At 45.2% G+C, this 22,136-nt stretch overlaps 1 protein-coding gene across 5 annotated transcripts in view; it reads left to right on the plus strand.

Annotated features, from left to right (window-relative positions):
- The window catches only part of LOC142566825 (organic cation transporter protein-like), a 465,662-nt gene that overhangs the window by 365,953 nt on the left and 77,573 nt on the right, over positions 1-22,136 (plus strand). For all 5 annotated transcript variants that reach the window (XM_075677710.1, XM_075677714.1, XM_075677713.1 and 2 more), the window contains 2 exons: positions 8,133-8,280; positions 13,162-13,250. In XM_075677710.1, coding sequence (XP_075533825.1) covers positions 8,133-8,280; positions 13,162-13,250 — 237 coding nt within the window. The remainder of the gene's footprint in view (positions 1-8,132; positions 8,281-13,161; positions 13,251-22,136) is intronic.

Raw genomic sequence — 22,136 nt, forward strand, 5'->3', positions numbered from 1 at the left:
AACCATTTTTATTCTTCTGCGTATTTCTTTCTCATGATCAGTATTTCCTGCGATTTTTTACCTAGGTAAACGTACTCCTTCACAGACTCTAGAGGCTAACTGCCGATCCTGAACTCTTGTTCCCTTGCCCGGCTATTGATCATTATCTTTGTCTTCTGCCTATTAATCTTCAACCCCACTCTTGTACTCTCTCTGTTAAGGTACTCAATCATTTGATGTAACTCGTCTGCAGTGTGGCTGAATAGAACAATGTCATCGGCGAACCGAAGGTTGCTGAGATATTCGCCGTCGATCCTTACTCCTAAGCCTTCCCAGTTTAATAGCTTGAATATTTCTTCCAAGCACGCACTGAAAAGCATTGAAGAGATTGGGTCTCCTTGTCTGACCCTTCTTTATAGGTATCTTCCTACTTTTCTTGTATATAATTAAGGTAGCGGTGGAATCTCTGTAGATATTTCTAATATATTTTCGTAAGCGGTCTGTACTTCTTGATTACGTAATGGCTCTGACTGCTGGTATCTCTACTGAATCAAATGCCTTTTCGTAATCTATGAAAGCCATATAGAGAGGCTGATTGTACTATTCATGTTTCTCGATTACCTGATTAATGACATGGATGTGATCCATTGTAGAATATTCTTTCCTGACGCCAGCCTGTTTCCTTGGTTTATGAAAGTTCAGTGTTGCCTTTATTCTATTGAAAATTATCTTCGTGAATATTTTGTATAATACTGGGAGTAAGCTAATGGGCCTATAATTTTTCAATTCTTTAACGTCTCCCTTTTTGTGGATTAGTATAATGTTTGGATTCTTCCAGTTTTCTGGGACCATTGAAGTCGATAGACACTTGAGAGAGCTGCCAGTTTTTCAACCATTAGGTCTCCTCCGTCTTTGGTTAAATGGACCGTTATTCCATCTTCTCCTGCCGCTTTTCCCCAAACTTCAATGGCACCAAAATTGATACTGCTACCATCAATGGTCGAAACCACGACCATTGGTGGAGTCAAACACAAGACTTTTGAGCTTACCTGAGGCAAAGTTAATTAGGGCACTCGAACCCGCGAGCTTTCTTGGTAGTCGAACTCACGACTTTTGATGTTAATTAAGTCAAAGTTAAGGCTCTCGAACCCACAATGTTTCAGTGGAGTCGAACCCTCGATCTCTGGTGGGACCAAAATTCAATGCCGCCAAAATTGATGGTGCTACCATTGATGGTCGAACCAACGACCATTCTGGGAGTCGAAGCCACGACCTTTGATGTTAATTAAGGCAAAGTCAATTAGGACACTACAACCAACGAGCTTTCGTGGGAGTCGAACGCTCGACCTTTGGTGGGGCCAAAATTCAATGACACCAAAATTGATGGTGCTACCACTGATGGTCGAAACCACGACTATTCTGGGAGTCGAAGCCACGACCTTTGATGTTAATGAAGGCAAAGTCAATTAGGACACTACAACCAACGAGCTTTCGTGGGAGTCGAACGCTCGACCTTTGGTGGGACCAAAATTCAATGACACCAAAATTGATGGTGCTACCATTGATGGTCGAAACTACGACCATTCTGGGAGTCGAAGCCACGGCATTTGATGTTAATTAAGGCAATGTCAATTAGGACACTACAACCAACGAATTTTCGTGGGAGTCGAACGCTCGACCTTTGGTGGGGCCAAAATTCAATGACACCAAAATTGATGGTGCTACCATTGATGGTCGAAGCCGCGATCATTGTTGGGAGTCAAATCCACGGCCTTTGGAGTTAATTAAGGCACTCGAACCCAGGAGCTTTGGTGGGACCAAAATTCAGTGGCACCAAAACTGATGGTGCCACGATCGATTGTCCAACCCACTACCATTGGTGGGAATCGATCCCTTTACCTTTGGTAGGACGAAAGTTCAATGCCACCAAAATAGATGGTGCCACCATTGATGGTTGAACATAGGACCTTTGGTATCAGTTAAGGCGGATTTAACTGCGGCACAGTAAATTAAGATAAATTTATTAAGGCATTCGAACCAACGACCTTTGGTGCGATAAAATAATTAATAGGAAGTAACAACGCATTTGAATGAGAATGTCAAGTAATTTAATAATGTCTCGTGAGCGTGAAAACTTTCGGCTTCATCCGCTTTAACGTATGCTAAAGCTCCTGTCACCTTTTACTGAAGAAAATGAGGTGTGTGTCTTCCAGGAGTAATGCTTTCGAAGACCATGTCGTGAACTGCTAAAAAAGGATTTATATTGTAGGAAAGCAACAAGGATTGTGTAAATGGCATTCTCGAGAACCTTGCATAGTGTGCTGGATAGCGATATTGGGCTGCAGTTAAGGTAAATTGTGGTAATTGTTTCCCTGCTTCCAGTTACGTGGTAGTTTGAAGGATTCTAATGGCTGTGTGAAGAGGCGCATAAAACGAAAAGACGAATACATGGACGTGCTTTTCAGAAATATTGAGTAAATTTCGACGGAATCTGAACTTGAGAGTTTCGAATGATTGATAAGTTGGAACATTGATCTTCCGCGATTCCTTTTAAAAGGTGTCTCACCTTATCCTCTTCTGACATTCGAGGGTTTGCGGTTTTGCAGCGCTTCATACGTTCCTTGAAAAGGTAGTGGAAGTCTCTCTGGGGACCTGATCCATCTGAGCTAACGTTTATTCCGCTCGTTACTTCTGAGCATCTGAATTGCCAAAACAGTGTGTTCAATGGGGCTGGTTGGTTCATCTTTAGAATAAAAACAGGAACAGCGCAACACAGGACGAGCGAGTAAAGAGCACAGTACGGAGCGCTGACTAGGAACCAAATGCTTTATTTGCAGAGGCAGCATATAAAGACATCATTTAATGTGACATAAAGAACAGAAAAAGAAGAAAGATAAGCGTCAGCCAAGAAGATAATCCAGCTCTTTTGTTGAGAGCGTGAGGGGCTAGTTTGGCTTCAAAATGCCTGTGGAACGAGTGTCGGCAGCTTCATGGAAATGCTCACCTACTACCTAAAATCCACATTCATTTTTCGTGACAATACGCTTTTAATTCAAAAGCAGGGAGTGTGTATAGGTTCATGTTTGGCACCCATACTTAGCGACATTTTTTTGGCACACTATGACAGCGGCTTACTCGCTCGCCTACAGCTGACGACCGTAAGCATATTTCGCTTTGTTGACGACTTTTTAGTCGTCAGTTGACCCTTGTGACACGGAGTTCACCTCCAAGACAATTATTGACGCCTTCAGTGAAATAATGAAGGATTTTACATTAACAACGGAAGAGCCCACTACTGACGGTTTAAGGTTTTTAGACATTAAAATTGTTTTTAAGCCTCATCACGTGTGCTGGAGCTACTCGCCTCGCTCAAAGAAAGGGCTTCTCCCGTTTTCGTCTGCCCACTCCAAACTCGTGCGACGAGGCATCGCCAAGGCATGTTTGCGAGCTGCTCTGAAGCGTTCGTGCGAGCATTCTGTTGAACAGAGCTTTTCAGCGCAAGTTAACAGACTAACATCAGCAGGCTACCTGACCAGCGTGTTGTGCAGTATTGCTGGTGACCTTGGTTAAAGAGTTGAAGAACGCCGCAAAACAAACTCTGCCGTCACCGCCTTCGAGATCTAGGCTCCTTACGTACACCGTGTATCCGATAGCATTATGAAAATTGCGGCCAAGGCAGGAGTGAGGGTGGTGTGCAATGCCCCTAATAAGCTGAGCACGTTGTGCAAAATAGTCAACAGAGAGGATACTGTCTCGCGCAAAAGCTACCATAATAATCATGTTCGCGGCTTTAATGACTGTACCACGCAGGTCGTCTATAAAATCCCTCTTGATTGTAAACGTTGCTATATCGGGCAAACGGGCAAGAGCATTAATGATCGCCTGCGCGAGCATGCCGCTTCACTAAAAGGAAACCCGCACAGTTATCTGGCTGCTCACTGTAACAGGTGTGGTTACACCCTGATCTTTAAGAAGTGCCAAATAATTGGCACATATAGTGAAAAGCGTGCACGGGAAATCATTGAGGCATTTTGCATATTTAAAAGTGGCGACGCGTGCATCAGTTCTGCGTCCCTCATGCTCTCAACAAAACAAGTGGATTATCTTCTTGGCCTGACGATTATCGTTCGTATTCTTCTTTTTCTGTTCTTTATGTCACATTCCATGTCTTTATATGCTGCTTCTGCAAATAAAGCATTTGGTTGCTAGTCAGCGCTCTGTCCTGTGCTCTTTACTCGCTCGTCCTTTGTTGCGCTGTTCCTGTTTTTATTGTTGTCAAAACATTTCTTGATCTCCTCGACGAAATAGGCCCGGGTAGTTTGCGCGTCCGAATGGTTGTCATACCAAGCCATCGCCGTGTAAGTCAAAAAGAAAACAACGTTCCTCGGTTGGGAGGCAGCGTTCCTCTGGTCGTATTGGCTTGCCCTCTCATAATGGGTGAGCCACTCGTCGACATCTCCTTCTGCATTTGTGGAGAACGGGCGTGGCTCTCGGTTGTGCTGAAACAGGGCCGCTCCTGGCGATGCAGTACTCGGAGCAACTTCGTCTCTAGGCATGATGGTGGGTGGCGGCAAACTCCCGCAAGGCAGTAGCTTCTACTAACGTATTGTACTGAAGGCCCCATTGTCCCTAGTGAGAGTAAATGGTACGCACTAAGCGTTTACTTAAAAAAATACAAAGCACATGAATCGGGACGGTTGGCGTTTTTCGGGACCGGTACACAGGCAGCCAGCCGGTAGTGGTGGCAACAACTTTATTGAGACTCTGCTCAGTTATGATCTGGCAGGCCCGAGTCCCAGAACATCCAGCGTTCCTTCTCTACTCCCTGCCTCCTTGTTCATTTGCGCTTTTTCTGCTCTCTGTTACGAGAGCTTTTCACAATATGACACCGGGCATTTGCTGTGCAAATTAAATGAGTCGCATTGTTGAAAGGCAGACAGACAGACAGACAGACAGACAACGAACTTTATTTAATCCTGAGGAGCTACCAGGACCTCCTAACGGGAGGCCATTGTAGCCGCTGACCGCGCCCACGTAAAGGACAGAACGCCGTGACGCTCCGCTCTTTCCTGGGCCCTCTGGATAGCCTGGGCTTGCTTTCGGAGTACCGTGCTTCTTATGGCCTCCTCCCATTCGGCCTCGCTGGAGAGGAAGTCGTTAGGCAACGCGTGACATCGCCAGAGCATGTGAGCCATTGAGCAAAAGGTTTCAGTGCAGTCGGGACAACTAGGGTCCACATCCGAGTACATCCTACTGAGGAATCCCCGCGACGGGAGAGATCCCGTCTGCAGCATTCTAAGTGTAGCTGACTGACCTCTACTGAGCTTCGGGTGAGGCAGAGGATAAATTCTCCGACCAAGTTGGTAATGTTTAGTGATTTCATTAAATGTGAGGAGTGGATCATTCTGCTGAGGCCCTTCCTGCCCCTCCGGAGCCTCCAGACCGTCGCGGCGCGTGAGTTCTCGCGCACGGTCGTGGGCAAGCTCGTTGAGGTTTGCGAATCCCTCGAGAACGTTCGTCCCCATGTGTGCGGGGAACCACGTGATATAATGAAAACCGGGGTAAGCCTTTTTCTCTAAAATAGAGGCCGCTTCTCGTGCGAGGTTACCCGACTCGAAAGCTCTGGTTGTGTCTCTCGAGTCGGTGTAAATGTAGGAACGCTCTGTCTCACACTAGGCCAGCGCAACCGCAATTTGCTCTGCTATACTCGCGGTGGCCGCTCTGACCGAGGCCGAGGACCGAAGCACCCCCCGCCCGTCTACAACCGACAGCGCGAACACTCTCCTGTTCCTGTACTGCGCCGCATCGACAAAGAGCGCGGAGTCTCTGTCATCTCTAACTTTCTTCAATATGGCTCGGGCACGGGCTTTACGTCTACCCTCGTTATGCTGAGGATGTACGTTCCGCGGGAAGGGCCTCACCAGGTAGGTCGCCCTCGTTTCTCGTGTCAATGTTATACGCCGGTCCTCTATTATCCTAGGAGCCATGCCAACCTCGTCGAGAATTCGCCTGCCAGCTTGGGTCGACGATAGCCTAACCACCTGGGCAGTGACCTGTGCCTCTATGATCTCGTCTATGCTATTGTGCATACCGAGTTGATCTAGCCTGTCGGAGCTCGTGGCAATAGGCAAGCCATTGGTATTTCAATGCAAACGCGTATATTCATATGCCTTCCTTCTCGACTCATCCTCGCACACATTCCTTCATGCGCACAATACACGGCGCGCGGGGCGCAACATGATACTACTACACTTGGACTTCATACGGGATCTCAGGGCAATGGCGACAGCGAAAATTCGCCTAGAGCATTCCTATACCTACTCTCATGATAAAATTTGTATGAATGGTGTGACGCCGTGTCGTGCACGAAGTCCCTACGGCTCTGTAATGAGAGACATCTTCAATCTGCGTGCTCAAGTTAGCATGCCAGTCACTGCGGAGGGCAGACCGTCTACACAAGAGGCCCTAGATATGTCGTGCACCAGGGCAAATCCTAAGCAGATGCTACACATCGGTGTCTGTCATACAGTTAGGGCAGGTGGCATACCCTGTGGTGAAGCACTTCTACTTGCAGGTGAAAGCAGGGGCGAGGAATACCGCAGTCCGGATATTTACGACAAACAATGCAAGGCCTCAAACGGTAGCCTAAGGGTATGTGAGCACAAGAGTGAGGATGCTGAAACGGCACAAATGTGCAAGGTATGAAGCACCGTTGACAAATGCTTCACACGCTGCACATTTTTGCCTATCCACCATGCTCACTCCTGTGCTCACGTACTCTTAGGCTACCGTTTGAGGCCTTGCATTGTTTGTTGTAAATGATTTCAACGATTGCGCAACAGGGAGTATTCCACCTGTCAACACTTTGTTCCTAAAATACTCACCAGTAACTTTAACACGAATCCTTGCCTTATGGCCTCGTATGAGACTTATCGCTAGCTTAAATGCTTTTTTAAAAGTTTCCGTAGCCAAAGAACGGCCCTACACAAAGCGTAACGTATTGTAACACGGCGCTGTGATGTTAACACGACGTCGACGATCGTAGAGGTTACGCCTTTCACCGAGTGACTCCTTTCTGCTTTTGATTTCTCAGGCAGATCGCTCGAGTAAGCATCGGGCTCACGGAAAACGTAACTCAGACAAAGGCAGGAAACCTAGCATTGTAACATACGGGAGGCTCTTTCTCACCATATGCATTCAACTGGGCAAGCAGATTAAGGCTTCACGGCACAGTAGTCCTCAGAATATAAATGCAATTGTTCTGCTTATGCACCGAAGTCAAAGCATGATGACTGCAATGCAATGTGATGTGCTGAGTTGAAAGCCATCCTGAGTGCTGCTGTAAGTATAGAATCCATCTTCAATTTGAAATCTTGATAACGCCAGGTTATTTCACCCTCTCTTTGAAAAAAAAACTATATTTGTCCCACATAAGTCCTTTTTAGTTATCATTGTTCCGCCAATGTTTCTTCAACGGAGGTTAATCTTGTTTGACACAAATTGCCATTACGCCTCCAACGCTTCTGTTTTTCATTTGCGTGTACTTCATAAAACCCCGTATAATAACCATTTGTGGGAGTTGAGTTTTACTTTTTCCGACTCATTTTTCGTCTGCAGTGAGCAGAATTTCAAGTTGGTATGGTGGCGTGATATACCAGTGCCATATTTGGATTTTATATCCCTCAGACTCTGAATGTAATCGCGGGGTTTTACGAGCCAAAACCACGATATGATTACGAGGCACACCGCAGTGGCAGACTTCGGATTACTTTTAACCACATGATTTCTTTTTTTGACATGCACTCTATGCATGGTGCACGGGCGTTTTTGCATTTCGCCCTCATCGAAATGCCGCCACCGCCACCGTGATTTGTTCCCGCGCCCTCGAATTTAGCCGCGCAATGCCAAAGCCACTACACCACCACGACGGATAGCCCTAAGAGTCTGCTACTGCTTTATTCACTCGGCCTCAGTTACCATGACTGCACTTGTCGTTTTCAAAAAATATGCCACTGATAGCGGCACTGAGATCACACCTCTGACTGATGCCCTTTAGCCTCGACAGCAAAGAAACAATTCCCTGCGTTTAAGCGGCACAGCAAATACTGGAAGCTTTTTCTAATTAACTCCTTGTCTGCTTCTTGCTTATTCAGCTATCTGCAAGAGTCTCCACGCTGGCTGCTTACGAAGGATCGCATCGAGCGTGCCGAGCAGTCTCTGGTACGCATCTTAAGGATCAATCGAAGACCCGTGCCTGACATGGACAAGATCATGAGCGACCTCGCTCTCTTCGCAAAATCGGTGAGCTCGACCGCACCTTGCAGCTGCTGTGAAACTGGCTATACTGCCCGTCTCAAGCGTTAGTTGAGAAAAAGGAAGAGTTTGTCAAAGAAATAATCACGTGTCGGCCACAACCCCATTTCTTTTACTGACTGCACCGATCTCCCCATGCACGAAAGCTCTTTTAGGCACATCACATTGGAAAAAGAAACAGAATAAAAAAGTTGCCGGCGTAACTGTGCTACTGCTTACGTTTGCTGCTCTATAGCACTTGGCAGGTTCTATGTACATGGCCCTCGTTTCGTCTATAATTCAGAGAATGCCTCTTTGCGATCCGTTGGTCTAACGGCATATGTAAGCTATGCTCGGTGTTGCCATGGCTATGATTGCGGTGAACTTTTCAACTTGTCACATTTTAGGGTTATTTGCGCAGTCCTCGTAGAGTTATTTGTTTGTTCGACTCTGAAGTACTGCCGCATCATGTGAAATCAAGATTAACGTTTGGCTCTAAACAACGGCGGAAGACGATCGCGTACGTTTTACTAAAAGCCTGCTCCGGTCCAATTTCGTGCTTCACATTATTGAAAGTGTACTGGTATGTTAAGGTAAAGAAAAAGAATATTTTTCCATTTTGGCAACCTTTGGATGGTGTGGGCTCTAAAATTCGCAACCTCGGGCTCATATACGCACCCGGTCCGACAGCTAAGAGACGAGAGTACGCAAGTGCTGTTAGCAGCACTGTGGTCAGCCACCGCCAGTGCGAACCGAAAGCGCCTAATATAAATGGACATAAGTATACCGCGGACTTTAAAGGAGATAGATAAAAAAATAGGCTTCTCTGGATTCGACGATTTGCTCTTCAATGTTCATTTTCTCAGCACGGCTGACGCTAAATAAATCGGGTAGCCGTCCCAGCGTCTTCATTAACTTAGATTGATTGATTACCTGTTTTAATTACTGGCTCGAAAGCCAAAGTTGAAATGGTAATGTTCGAGGAGGAAGCCGCCGAAAACAAAATAAGTTTACTCGATTTTAGAAAGGACATTAATTAAGATATTCGTCGACAAAATTCACCATTTCCCACTTCGACACCGACACTGGGCGCACGAACAACGCCGGAACGCGATGTTCGGCTTGCGTGTTGAGGTCGACGCCTCTCATCGTGTTATCCAGCGAGGATAAGCGACGCGCTTGCGGTGAAAACAAGCGACGATCTTCTAGACGCCTTGGCAGATCATCGCAGCGCGCTGCTAAGTGTCGAGACAACATAGAGAATAACGCGGGAACTGCTGCTTGCGCGCATTGTTTTAGTACCGAGGCCAAAAAGGAAAGGGCAATTTTTCTCGGCGAATATCTCAACAAATAATGGTGCTTTCAAAATCGGGCAAATTGCTTTTCCCTCCTGCGGCGTCTTCCTCCAGCACTACCTTTGTAATGCTTGCGTTAAATCCAATAATTAACGCGTGAAATAAAGAATGAATGAAGCTAATGTATTGCGACACCACTACTCGACCATCTGGTGTCTGCCATGCTGAAAAAGCGAATAGTGAAGGAAGCACCATCACATCGCTTAAATCCTATTTTCCAGGAATCTGTTTACAGTGAAATAGATCACTTGGTTTATACATATATACGTCACAAATATGCAATCGGTGACAGAAACACTAGTAAAAATAATTTATTCAACTTTCAAACTAATGACTCCATCTTTTGAAAGCTGACCTCTCGGCTATCTACGCAGAGCTGCCGCCATTTCTGGAGGTCATGGAAGCAAGCAGAGAACGCTTCATCCGGGATGCTCTTCAGCACATTAGGCGCAGCATTTTGCATGACATCTTCACGAAGCGTCCGTTACAAAAACAATTCCACTTGCAGGAACAATAGAAACGGGTCGCAGGAATATGGGACATGTGATAGAGCGGAAATATGGTGTTTAGTCACGTGTTCCTGAGATGACAAAGCACTGTAGGGCCTCGTGTTTTCATGCAACAAGGACCACTCTTCAGATGATGAGAAATCAATACCACCACGCCAAATTTCTTGGCGTGAACACTTTAGAATGTAAGTGTGCAAGTTTTGGTTAACTCTTTGCCTAGGCAGATATTCATGGCACACTAAAGAAAAAAATGCCATCAACATTATCTTCCTTTTCAAGAGTTGTCCCTTCCCACTTTTGAAAAGAGGAGAACCGTGATTTCGCCATTCGGCGCTTTGCCGCTTCTGTTGAGGGTCATCGTAGTAGCACCAACTTTACTCTCCGTCAATGATGCGTCACACAAATGTGGAATCGCCTCTGGTACTTGACAGAAATTAAGCAGCAATCGTTTGTCTGGCATTTTTATGTTCGCCCGTAAGTGTGTCAGGAACGAACATTTCCGCCTTTAGTTTCCGTTTTCCTAACTCATTATGCAAGATTTGGTGAAACATTACCCCTGTTCAATTTCACATATTCTGGTTTCATGTGCACAGTACCACGGCCATTTTCATTTGGGCACTTCCTCATATATTTCGTATTTGCAGCTGTATGTGATGCTGCCGGTCGCCTGACTCTACGACATCGTCTTGAACCGCATATCTGCCGTACTGATGCTTTTGGCGCCATTCAAAGAAACGGTTTCTCGATAAATAAATGACCCACCAACTAACTTATTCGAAGATTCTTCTCAATACTGCTTCGTCACCATATACTTGCTGAAGAGTGATATTCCATGTCCCACTTGGGATTTCTTCCTAGCATAACGCCGAAATTACCGCATCCTGTCAGCTGGGTATTCGTGTCCACGACGTCAGTTGAGCAATGTCCAACTAAATGCACCAACCATCCGAACAGTTACTGGCTAAAGAGGGCTCTGCCACCTAGCGAGTCATCATAGAAGTCTTTTTTTATTGATACGTCCCCTCTCAGCACATACGAAGCCACTCACTCCTTTCCTGAATTTAGATTTCATAGATTTCTTTTAATGAGCTCTCAAAGTTTTTTCACAAAAAGTACACCGTGGGTCCCAGCTGGTGTTAGCCAAGCTGTTAAAAAAGTATCGAAAGATCACGGCGCAAGACACTATTAAAGACCTACGGTGTTCGGTTGTCTGACGACTGAACATCGAACGCGCTTCTTTGTTCAGTCCTTCAGTAAGGTAAAAACGGGGTATAAAATAAAGCTGTCGTCATACTTCCTTGTTCCCGCGCGCTCATTCCGACGGACACTTTGCGTGACTCCCGATCGGGCGCACAGTGACTTCAGCAGCAAAGCTACGGCGAAGCTTACAGTACGTGAAAGAGGAGTTGCACCGCTAGCCGTGTTTCACGGTGCTGCTTGCGTAATCAGGTAAATTGAACGAACGTCGATTTGCATGGCCATCTTCAAATACAGAAATGCGTAACTAGACTTCTATAATGATTCCCTTCAACTTTTCAATACAAACACGTGCCGTAAAATTTGTAGTTAAGAAGTTCATTGATGTAACTAGTTTAAATTGTGAATGCATTTATTTGGTTTTTCTTGGAAATGATGACCGCTTCAGCAGGTAATTCATTTGTAGTCACATGATTTGAGTAAATATTGTAGGCTTTGTTTTTTCTGTAAGTGTTCGACATAAAAAAAATACACCTTGCATACGGGTACACATATACATATATATACATATTGCCGCGAGAGGAAAACACGGTAAACGGCTCTTTTTTCTCAGGAGGCAGCAACTGTCTTCGCCGCTTAAGTTAGATTCACACGACGGGGCGGATCGGTCTGCGGTCGACGTTGGTTAGTGCTCCCGTTTCGCGCCTCGCTCAGGCAAGCCGCAGACGAGCTGCTCACGACAGGATTGGCTACACCACTGCCACGCTCGCATGCGGTCGGACTAAGCGATCTGTCATGTGAATCCGCCTTGAGGGAGCGTGGAATTACCCGCTTCTCTCACAAAAAAAAAAAACATAATCTCGATGACCACACACGAAAGGACAATGACTAACAAATTTTAAAGAAGGCAGTGAGATGCTATGCAGCGAATGAAAGAAAAAAGACGACGGGACTGAGCGGGAACAGTTTCACCATTGTGTCAATGCTCGTAATAGGGCTTTTTCTTGACGCTGTTATTGAATGCCGTAGGAAGGTGACCTACAGCAATGGTGGGAGGATTCTTCTGAGCCAACTTCGCAGTTGACTTCGCTTAAGCAGCGCAGAAATTGGCAAGGTCCAAAGTAATCTGCAAACAAATAATCTTTCGGAGGCACCTCGTTGACAAATAGGGCTCCATACCCAGAGAAGAGAGCCGGCATTGTATGTTACCTTTTTTTGGTGGATGCTAGGCCGAGAGCATCACGACGTTGTTGATACAAAATACTGATCCACGCGAGCCGCCATGCCCCTTCGGCACGCTACACAAAGCGACATGCGGGGTGGTCGCTTCAGACGCGTTGCTTGAATATTCATGTAGAGCATTGTGGCTACGCTGCATTGTAGAGCATTGTGGGCCGTGGACCAGGCGAAAAGGTGGAAAGCCGGTGATTCCCTGAAGACGAATGTGACTTACGGACGCACATGGTCTGATGAGCAGTACGTAGCGGCGCACATGGAAAGCAAGTATCTAAAATCGCTTCGTTGAGTCATTTTATTAAGCCTGTGTTGGGTACGATATCAGGTGCGCGATCTTTCGGAGCGGCTTCGTTGCGAAAGTTGTGCCAAGACACGTTATGACAAAAGTCAGAGCAGCCTGTAAAGCACGATCTTTTTGATCAAAACGTTTAACGCATTGGAAGCAGTAGGTCGCCGAATTTGGGTTTCACTATGCCGTGTCATGCAGTCGGTGGCGACTTGAAACATGCACTTCTGCTCAACGCTTTTGCTGTATGCAGCCCCTGTTCAATTAGCAATCAATGTTGCTCTAAAATATTGTTTTTTTTTCGCAGGAGTCAAGAAAGAACACGACATTTCACTTCGTGGATTTTTTCAGAACGCCAAAAATGCGCAGAAATACTTTGGTTCTGTTCGCGATTTGGTAAGTGTGGGCTCTATTCGTCTTTCTTTCTTTGTGTCCAACCAGCACGATCACAGTTGCTGTTTAGTAAAGCAGTAAGAAATGTGGAAAAAGAACTACATTATTGTTTCAATTGTATGCGTACCACCACAAAACCTAATATGACCTAAACCTATTGAAACCTCAGATACAAGCCATGTGGTGCCTCCTCGGATAGATTCTATTTTAACGCGAACCATTCTTGTCCAAGCCAACCCAATGTTTGTCGTGTATCTGGTATCTGGCCTTTTTCACGAAGCAGGCGGTAAAAAGAAAGACACCGCGGTTTGGATAGACATCGTACATGATTTCTGCTCTAAATAAATTAATGCTTTGGGCCCCCGAAGAGTGCACGCAGAACTTGATGATTCACCATGTCATCAATGTACCCCTTGAGAAGCTGCTTTTCATCAAAAGTCAGGTATTCTTTCCCTAGATTCGTGGTCGAACTTGTAATAGTGCCATAGTCCGCTTAAGCGAACCTTTGCTTCTTCCGGGCTGCTGCCCTCTAGCGACGCGCATTGCACTTTCCGCCCTAGGCCTCTGCGAAATTATAAAGACGCATATACCCTGTGCCACTGGGTATGTACAGCTTGAAATTAAAGAGTGCGACGTACGTTGGCATTGCGCAGTATATTTCTCACGTTTCGGCTGGTGGACCAGCCTTTGTCAAAGTAAGAGGTGCGTGCATTCGGCATCGCGTTTTAACATGTTTACACCTGATAGTAATTGCGCTACTGACAACAACAGTCAAGTATGATAGTGCAGAATAGCGAAAGCACAGCGCAGCTTCATAAAGAGTCATAGACGCGCAAAAAATAATCATGAATAAAGTATCCTTTAGACGTACGCTATGCTCACACTGCTGCCTTTGACAATAGAACACACAGCAGTTTTACAGGAGCCTACATAAGAAATTTGAGACGTCAATCCGAGCATTTTCGACGTGTTTTCACTCGTTGCAGCGTTCGCCATTTTTGGTACCATCGCTCGGTCACATCGCCGACTACGGCGGCAGATTTTCGTGTAATGGGGCACGTAATGCGTTCGCATTTAAACGCACGCAGTGTGAAGTCAACCCAGCCTGTATATGCGAAAGCCACTCCGACATCAGCGCACATATACATGGAGTCGCACGCAAACGCGGCCTGCGTGACGTTATACAATACGTCGACTGTCAGTCGTCATAGATCGAAAAGTCAGCAAGGCACTAAATTCGAACGTGGCTTTCACTGTGCGGCACATTTACTCTTCAGACCGCCCGCGAGGATGACTGAAACACGTCCATACCGTGGGCCCAAGAATCACACAGGGATAACACTCTAACGCCACTGCCGCGGTGAGAGGCTTTCTTCCGAAGACTCGCGAAATCCGGATGTAGCTGCCGGTAGTTCTTTAAATCCAGTCTAATGTAAAAAAATATCAACCGAAAGGGGCTGGATTTGTTTTTGCTGCTCGCGGAAATGTAAAATGCCGTTTGCGGAATCCCCGAGTTCGACGTTACCCACTTAGGAAACCCCTGCAATTGTTTGTCTGGTTTTTCGATTGTGCGCATATTCCATTGCTAGCATAATGTTTTGTGTATTTTGAATAATGTATTTACTCCCACTTCTCTAATAAACAAACAAAATGAGGAATTGACAGCATTTCTGATAACAGGGATCTGGCAACTCAGATGCAGTTTGAAGTGATGGGCGTGATGAATGTGGAAGGCGGCGCTAAGAGGTAGCCGCCGTAGCCACGGTTAATTTAGGCCGGCCATCCGTGGTGCCGCGGGGCCTCGCAAGAGGCCGACACCGTGGCCGCTCAGGGCAAACGCGCTTGCGTGTTCTACTCTCGGGCTACCTTGAGCCCGAGAGTACGTGCTTCTCGCGCTTCCTGCACGTGAGCCCATCTTCTCTTTCGCCTGCTTTGGAGGCAATAGTCGCGCCACTATAAGAGCTAGGTGCTAGGATCTTCCGTCTGAAGGGTCCAACGGTTTCGGAGGACCATGGGCTCGCATAAAAAGTACAGGAAGCAACAGCGCTCCATATATCCCAAGCAGAGAAACATTTATTTGATTGACAACTCGAAGTAACGACATTAAGCTAAAAAGCATGGCACGATCAGCCACCTAAATATGCAATGCTTTGCACAAAAGGCAAGTAAGTGGTCAGAAAGTAAAGAACTAAATGAGGAGCAGGAAAGTGTGTACGCTGTTACAGAAAGTTATCTTAATGCTGAGAGGAGCTACTAATGATTGGAGGTTGCACCTGCGATCGCTGCGAAAAGATAAAATTAGAACATGATTGCAACGGTTTGGCCATTCTCATTTCTGATAAGTCCCATTGGCTGACAATAAAGCTCACTCATAAACAGCGCCTCTGGGAGGTTTACCCGAACGTGGTGAAACATGCAATTTGAAAACTAGCTTACTTTTTGACAGGAAGTGATTGTTGGCAAGAAAACGAAGAGTTTGTGTATCTTCTGCATGGCAGATCTCAAGGAGCTGCGAGAAAGCAGTGAAGTTGAAATACAAGAATGCCACATCAAAGACCTGAATGGACAGGTGTACTGTAAAACGAAACACCTGCATGATACCAGCGCCACCAAGTGACCAGCACCATCTGGTGAATATCGATAGAGAACCTAAATGTGATTGCAAATCATGTTGCCATCCGGAAATAAGCAGTCGTTGAAAGAGTGCACCGTGATTTTAAAAAAACCTAAAATAAATTTTGTTAAATCATGTTAAACGAAGATGGAACTAGAAAGTTAGGGCACCATAAATGTATTACATAGCACTTGGGCTGCCGCACCGAAGATAAACAGAAGCGCGAGGAAAACGTAGCCCACAAATTTAAGCGACGAAATAGCAAGAAAAGTAGGAAGCACTGCAAACAAAATGGAAAGAGATCAAAGTATTAAACGATGGTTAACTTTAGAGAATGAGAATTGCAAAGAGTAAATTGCAGAAGCAATATGTAGTACGGAAACCAGGCAATTCGGCACAACCAATCTCACGGAGAATGACGACCGTAATGCGATTAGCATTGAAGCAGTGTAGGGACACACGTTACTGCCACGGCCGATGCGCGTTACCAACGAGGCGCGTATGCAGCCGGGCTCCTATCTCGCGCATCGCATTGGGCACGCTGCGCCACCTGGCGCAGTCCACGCGCGGCGCATGCCTCAATGTATCTCAAGACAGGCACTTTGAGTGTGCCTCTCTACCTATCTATCTGGCTTCCTACGCTGGTGGGGCTGCTGGTGCCTACCCAGTTGAGCTGCTGGGTATATGCTCATGCCGTGGTCGCGGCATCATCTTTCGAGCACCGTCATCCTAATCTCGCCTCTGATTCTCGCGTACTACCTGCGCCGTGCCACATGGCGCGCGTAAGAAGATCCGCCTATATGTTGGCTGCGGAACACAGGATAGTGGTTGCCTCCGCAAGAATTGCGATCACAAAGCAAGTTTCCAACCCTTGTGCATGCCAACCTGCTCCTGACGCTCATAAAGAAGCTTTTGGAAGACCGAAGCTTCGCCGAGATATGCGTCAACTCGGGGGTTCACTTTAGTAGCTCGAGGATGGCTTGCTACTGAAATACTATTTGGCACAGAGGAACAAGAATTTGTTCGAAATGATCGAGCATCTAGGCAAGTCCACGTTATTTCTGACCCTGAGCATGGCCAAGCTCCACAATGAGCGCCTGCTCGAAGCCATCGCGACAGTCAGAGAGCCGGTATGAAAGGAGCCCCGAGGGCGGTGCCCACCTGAAATACCAGGGGAGAAGGCGGAGGAATAGATGTTAGCATGTACGATCTGGTTGTGACCTTTTAGAAAATCTTGAATCCAGTTGGAAGCGTGCGGGTGAAGGTTTAAACGCTATGTCATGAGTAGAAAATGAAAATGAGGCACATTTCAAATGCGTTTTCAAAATAAAACGAAAGCCGTGTTGGTTGGAATGAGAAACAGCTTACAGATGATAAGAAGTTAGCAACATTGGAACAGATGTCGCGTTCCATGACCTTGGAGCAAGCACTAGTGCGTCAGATTGGCCAGTACTAACCACGGTTTTCACCGTCCTATTGTCATTAAATTCCTCAACATTAAAACAGAAGTGCTGCAAAATGCCCACAGGCTGGAATACATCGAGTCCCCTAAAATGTGGATAGAAGGAGACTTTTCGCCGAAGGTACAGTTGGCTCGTAGGAAATTGCGCGACTTTGCTAAGAGCAATCGTGAAGAAAAGAAATGTTTTTTCATTCGTTTTACGTCTCTACATTTTAAAGGTTCTATTTAACGGTTTGACTCGGCCACTAATAATGTTGTACAAGTTGCTGCAAGGAACCAATCTCCCACTAATTGACGAAAAACAACTGAGGCGTAAGGTTACTTCCATACATGCAGTCTCGTTGCTCTTGGCAAATTTCCGCAGCCTTCTTTACAATACTGACGCCCTCAAAACGCTCATACATTCTTGCACCACAGATATAGTAACAGGTACGGAAATGTGGCTTTCCTGTGACATCACTAACAGCGAACTTGCACTTCGCCCATCATTTTTAATCTCTCGAAAGGACCGGGAAAGCTTCCGAGGAGGCGGGGTTAATAAAATCATTAAATATGACTGTCAACCGTCTCTAGTGATAGTCCACTCTCGTCTTGAAATAGTGTGGGTCTCTACCCGTAATGGACATGCACAATGTGCCATTGGTGCATGCTATCGTCCACCTGATAGCCGCTTGGAATTTGCTCATTTTATCAATAATGATTTACAACAGGTCATATCCCAGTTCCCAAAATGCATATTGATGTCAGGGGGTCTTCGTAATTACCCAGGTATCGAGTGGTCTACGTCGTCCTTGAATGCAAATAGCAACAGATCTAAGTGTCTTCATTTTCTACAAACCTTGCCTTTTTATCATTTAACTCAAGTCGTTGGCAAACCAACTCGGCGTGACCACGTACTATACATTATTTTAACAAATAATCCTGACCTTGCTGCGACCCATGTACTAGAACCATTAGGTTGTCACAGAGTGGTGCAATCTTCCTTTGCATTGAAACCTGCCGAGAAATAAACAGCGAAAAAATGCATTCTCAACTGCGCACGCTCCGACGCTGGCAGAATGATTGGTATTTAGCCTAATTTACAGCCGACTTTGCAAACAATTTTCCAAAAGAGAACGGTAAATGATAACTGGAACTTATTCCACGATAAACTAAAACAAGTCGAAACTACGTGTATACCAAGAATGACCACCAGCTCAAGGCAAAACGATCCGTGGTTTGACCGCGAAGTGAGGAAATGCGTAAACAAGAAAAAAAAAAGAGCGTTCAGAAGAGGTGCCTGAAAAAATGCTCCAGAAGGCTGGCAAAATTACAAAACCATTGCGCACCATACAGAAACTACAATTCTCGAAGCTAAAGGCAAGCTTTTTTTTAATTTAGCCCTTCCCAATATAACAACTGATCCGAAAAAGTTTTGGCAAGTAGTTAACCCAAGACCAAATCACACTGCTCCCTTACTAATTTCCGAAAGCGGAGCAGTACTTAACAGAAGAGATAGCACAGAGCTATTTAGCAAATGCTTCTCTGCAGTTTTTACTATCAAACTGCCACTGGATAACACTCACATACTTGAACAACCATCTATTCAATTCCCTTTTTCATCCATCATAATACCGGAACATGGTGTCTCTCGTGCAACTGGCAGGCTTCCTCATAAAACCAGCCCAGGTACTGACGGTATAAGTGCTAAACTTCTAAAATTAGCCTCGCACTACTCTTCAGTTTTGTTATCACTAATATTTCAGCAGCCACTAGATACAGGGTCCCTACCGGAAGATTGAAAATCAGCATTAGTAATACTGGTATTTAAATCTGGTAAAACAGCAGGCCCTAATAATTACAGACCTGTATCACTGACATCTATTTGTTGCAAATTACTGTAACACATCCTATACTCTCATATTGTAGCCTATCTGAACGATAATAACCTGTCCATCAATAACCAACCTGGCTTTCGCCAAAATCGCGCAGGTCGGACGCAACTATATGAACTTGTAACAGATATTCACATTTCCTTGCACAAATTTATTAGTACAGACGCCATCCTTATTGATTTTTCTAAAGCTTTCCACTGGGTAAGTAATAATCGACTAAAACTGAAAGTTAGAAACCTACGGCTTGACTACAACACGACGCGATAGATTGAGGAGTTCCTAACGAACAGATTTCAAGTAACAACTGCTTTGCTAACAGCACTCCCGTCAGTTCGAGAGTTCCTCAAGGGTCCGTCCTTGGTCCACCGCTATTTATAAAATACATCAATGAGATCACAACTAATATTACTTCACAAATACGTCTCTTCGCGGATAACTGCGTTTTGTATAATGAAATAAGCTGCCCACCGACATCTCTGTGCTGCAGTCTAATTTAACAAAACCAACTGACTGGTTAGACTCATGGCAGATCAAAATTTACATAGCCAAAACTAAACACGTATAATATGTTTGGATAACTCGACCTACCTCTGACCAGTATACAATACGCGGTATTACCATTGCCCCAGTATCTTCAATCAAGTAATTGGGTGTCTTGTTTACCACCAATTTAAGCTGGAATGCTCACATTGAACACATCACCACAAAGCATGCAAAAAACTTGGTTACCTGAAACGGCAATTATACCTTGCGAACACAGATACCAGGTTTCGCGCATGCAGTTCTCTTATCAGGCCCTCTTTAGATTATGTGTCCCTAATCTGGCAACCATTACTCTAATTTCACGAACCTACTTGAATCAGTTTAAAATAATGCCGCGCGGTTCATCCTAACTTCATACTCTCGATATCAAAGTGTGTCTGCCTTAAATAAATTACTCAATCTCCCTTCACTTGACATGCGCAGGAACTTATCACGGTTGTCCTTCTTCCATAGCCTTTACCACAGCGACATCACATTCGATCGAGCCCATATTCTTCCCGCTCCCCACATCTCGACCCGCACGGACCATGTTCATGAAGTAAAACCTATATTTGCGAGGACTAACGCTTACCAAAATTCGCCTCTAGTTTTATATATTGCCGAATGGAACTCGCTACCTTCAAACTTTGTCTCGCTTAAGGAATCATCATCATTTCATGCAGCACTGCTAACCTTTTTAGAGTGTATCAACCTGTCCGAACCCGCATTTGCTTGAATATTTACTTAAACAGTGTTTTCGTGTGCTTGGAATTGTATAAAATTCATTGCGTTTTACCTTATATGTACCCGTGTAGGTTGTTTACCTAGATCATCATTCTATTGTATCCTTAAACTCGTTTTCTGATGGGTACTGGTTGTCTACATCGCATTTTAGGTTCGTATGCGTTTTTCACGCTACCCTATATTGTATAAACTCCGTTTCTCTTTTATTTCTTTTTTTCTGTTTTGTTTGTTTCTGCTCGAGATTTCGATCTTTTTTTTATTGTTCCTAATGCCTTCATATATTATTTGCATTGTACACATTCCACGTACGTTTGAACTTTTTTGTCCTCCCTATGTAATGCCCTAACAGGCCCTTAGGGTACTCAAATAAATAAATAAACAAGTCCCTGAACGTGGTCATATTGTTGTCGATGTCCATGTGGTCCCTCGCTGAAGTACTGGTGGGTCAGGCTCGTAGCTTGGCGAGATGATCTTCGATTTGCGTTCTGTTGTCAAAGTGTCTGTGCATAATTTCTAGTGCGTCTTTATAGCAAGCCTCAGTAGCACGTAGAGATTTTATCGCTACTAGGGCTGGTCCATGCAGCAACGAGCGAAGGGAGTGGAGCTTTTTACAAATTAAAAGACGAGAGTTCTTATGGATAGCCTTTTCCAATTGCTCTCAAAAGGGCATCCAGTTGGCCAACTCACCGCCGAAGGCTTCCAAGAGCAGCTTACGCAACTTCACGCCGTCACCTGTTTCTTCCCTTGGGGGTGCACTTGACTGTGGCGCAGTTTCAGGCGGTCTGTTGTCCCCTTGAAAGCAGGTCAGCTTTGTTTGCAGACGGCCGATCATGGCTGTCGCTTCATCGTATTTCAGGGAAGTGAAGTTTCGACAATCAGGGAAGTGAAGTTTGGCAAATTCAACAACCTAAAGACGTCTGCATCTTGCTTTGGACACAAATCGTATGCCACTGTTGACAGCAGTGACCGTAAAACTGAATTAATTCTTGAGCTCCACCTAAGAGTACAATGGCCGTACACAGTCAAGCCATAACGTAGCACACTGTAGACTAAAGCATGGACAATAATTTTTCGCACGGAGATCGACCTAAAACATCGCATATTGTATAATACACAGGAGACCGCACGCAGCCTTTTACAGAGGTTGGATAATTCCGAGCTCCATAAAAGATCACTGTGAAAAAGCAGCCCAAGATACTTAACAGAAGATGCATTTTTAACTGGTTGACATGTGCATTCATAACAGTCAGATGTTTGTAAGAATAATGATGTCGTAGGCAGGATTTTTTTTATGGGGTTATGGAAACAGACGAGTCGCGTTTTAGAAGGTTTGATGCTTGTTAAATTAGCCGCAAACCAGTCCATAGCTTCAGTTGCTTCATTCTGTAAGGAGCTGATTGCATCAGAGTAATTAGTTGCGCAGGATACAAGAACCGTATCATCGGCATATTGATATATATAATTACCTACTACATTGGACAAATCATTCATACAAATGTTCAAAAGCAGAGGGTTTAATATTGAGCCCCGAGGGACTGCAGAATGCATACAGGTAAAAACACACACTGTTTCCCACCTTTACACACTGTCGTCTATCCTGCAGAAAGTTTGTTAATAAATTCAAGAATGATCCACGAAGACCTAGGAGAGACAGTTTCTGTAACAAAATGTCA

Source organism: Dermacentor variabilis, unplaced genomic scaffold (assembly GCF_050947875.1).
Source record: "Dermacentor variabilis isolate Ectoservices unplaced genomic scaffold, ASM5094787v1 scaffold_13, whole genome shotgun sequence".
NCBI classification, from domain to species: domain Eukaryota; kingdom Metazoa; phylum Arthropoda; class Arachnida; order Ixodida; family Ixodidae; genus Dermacentor; species Dermacentor variabilis.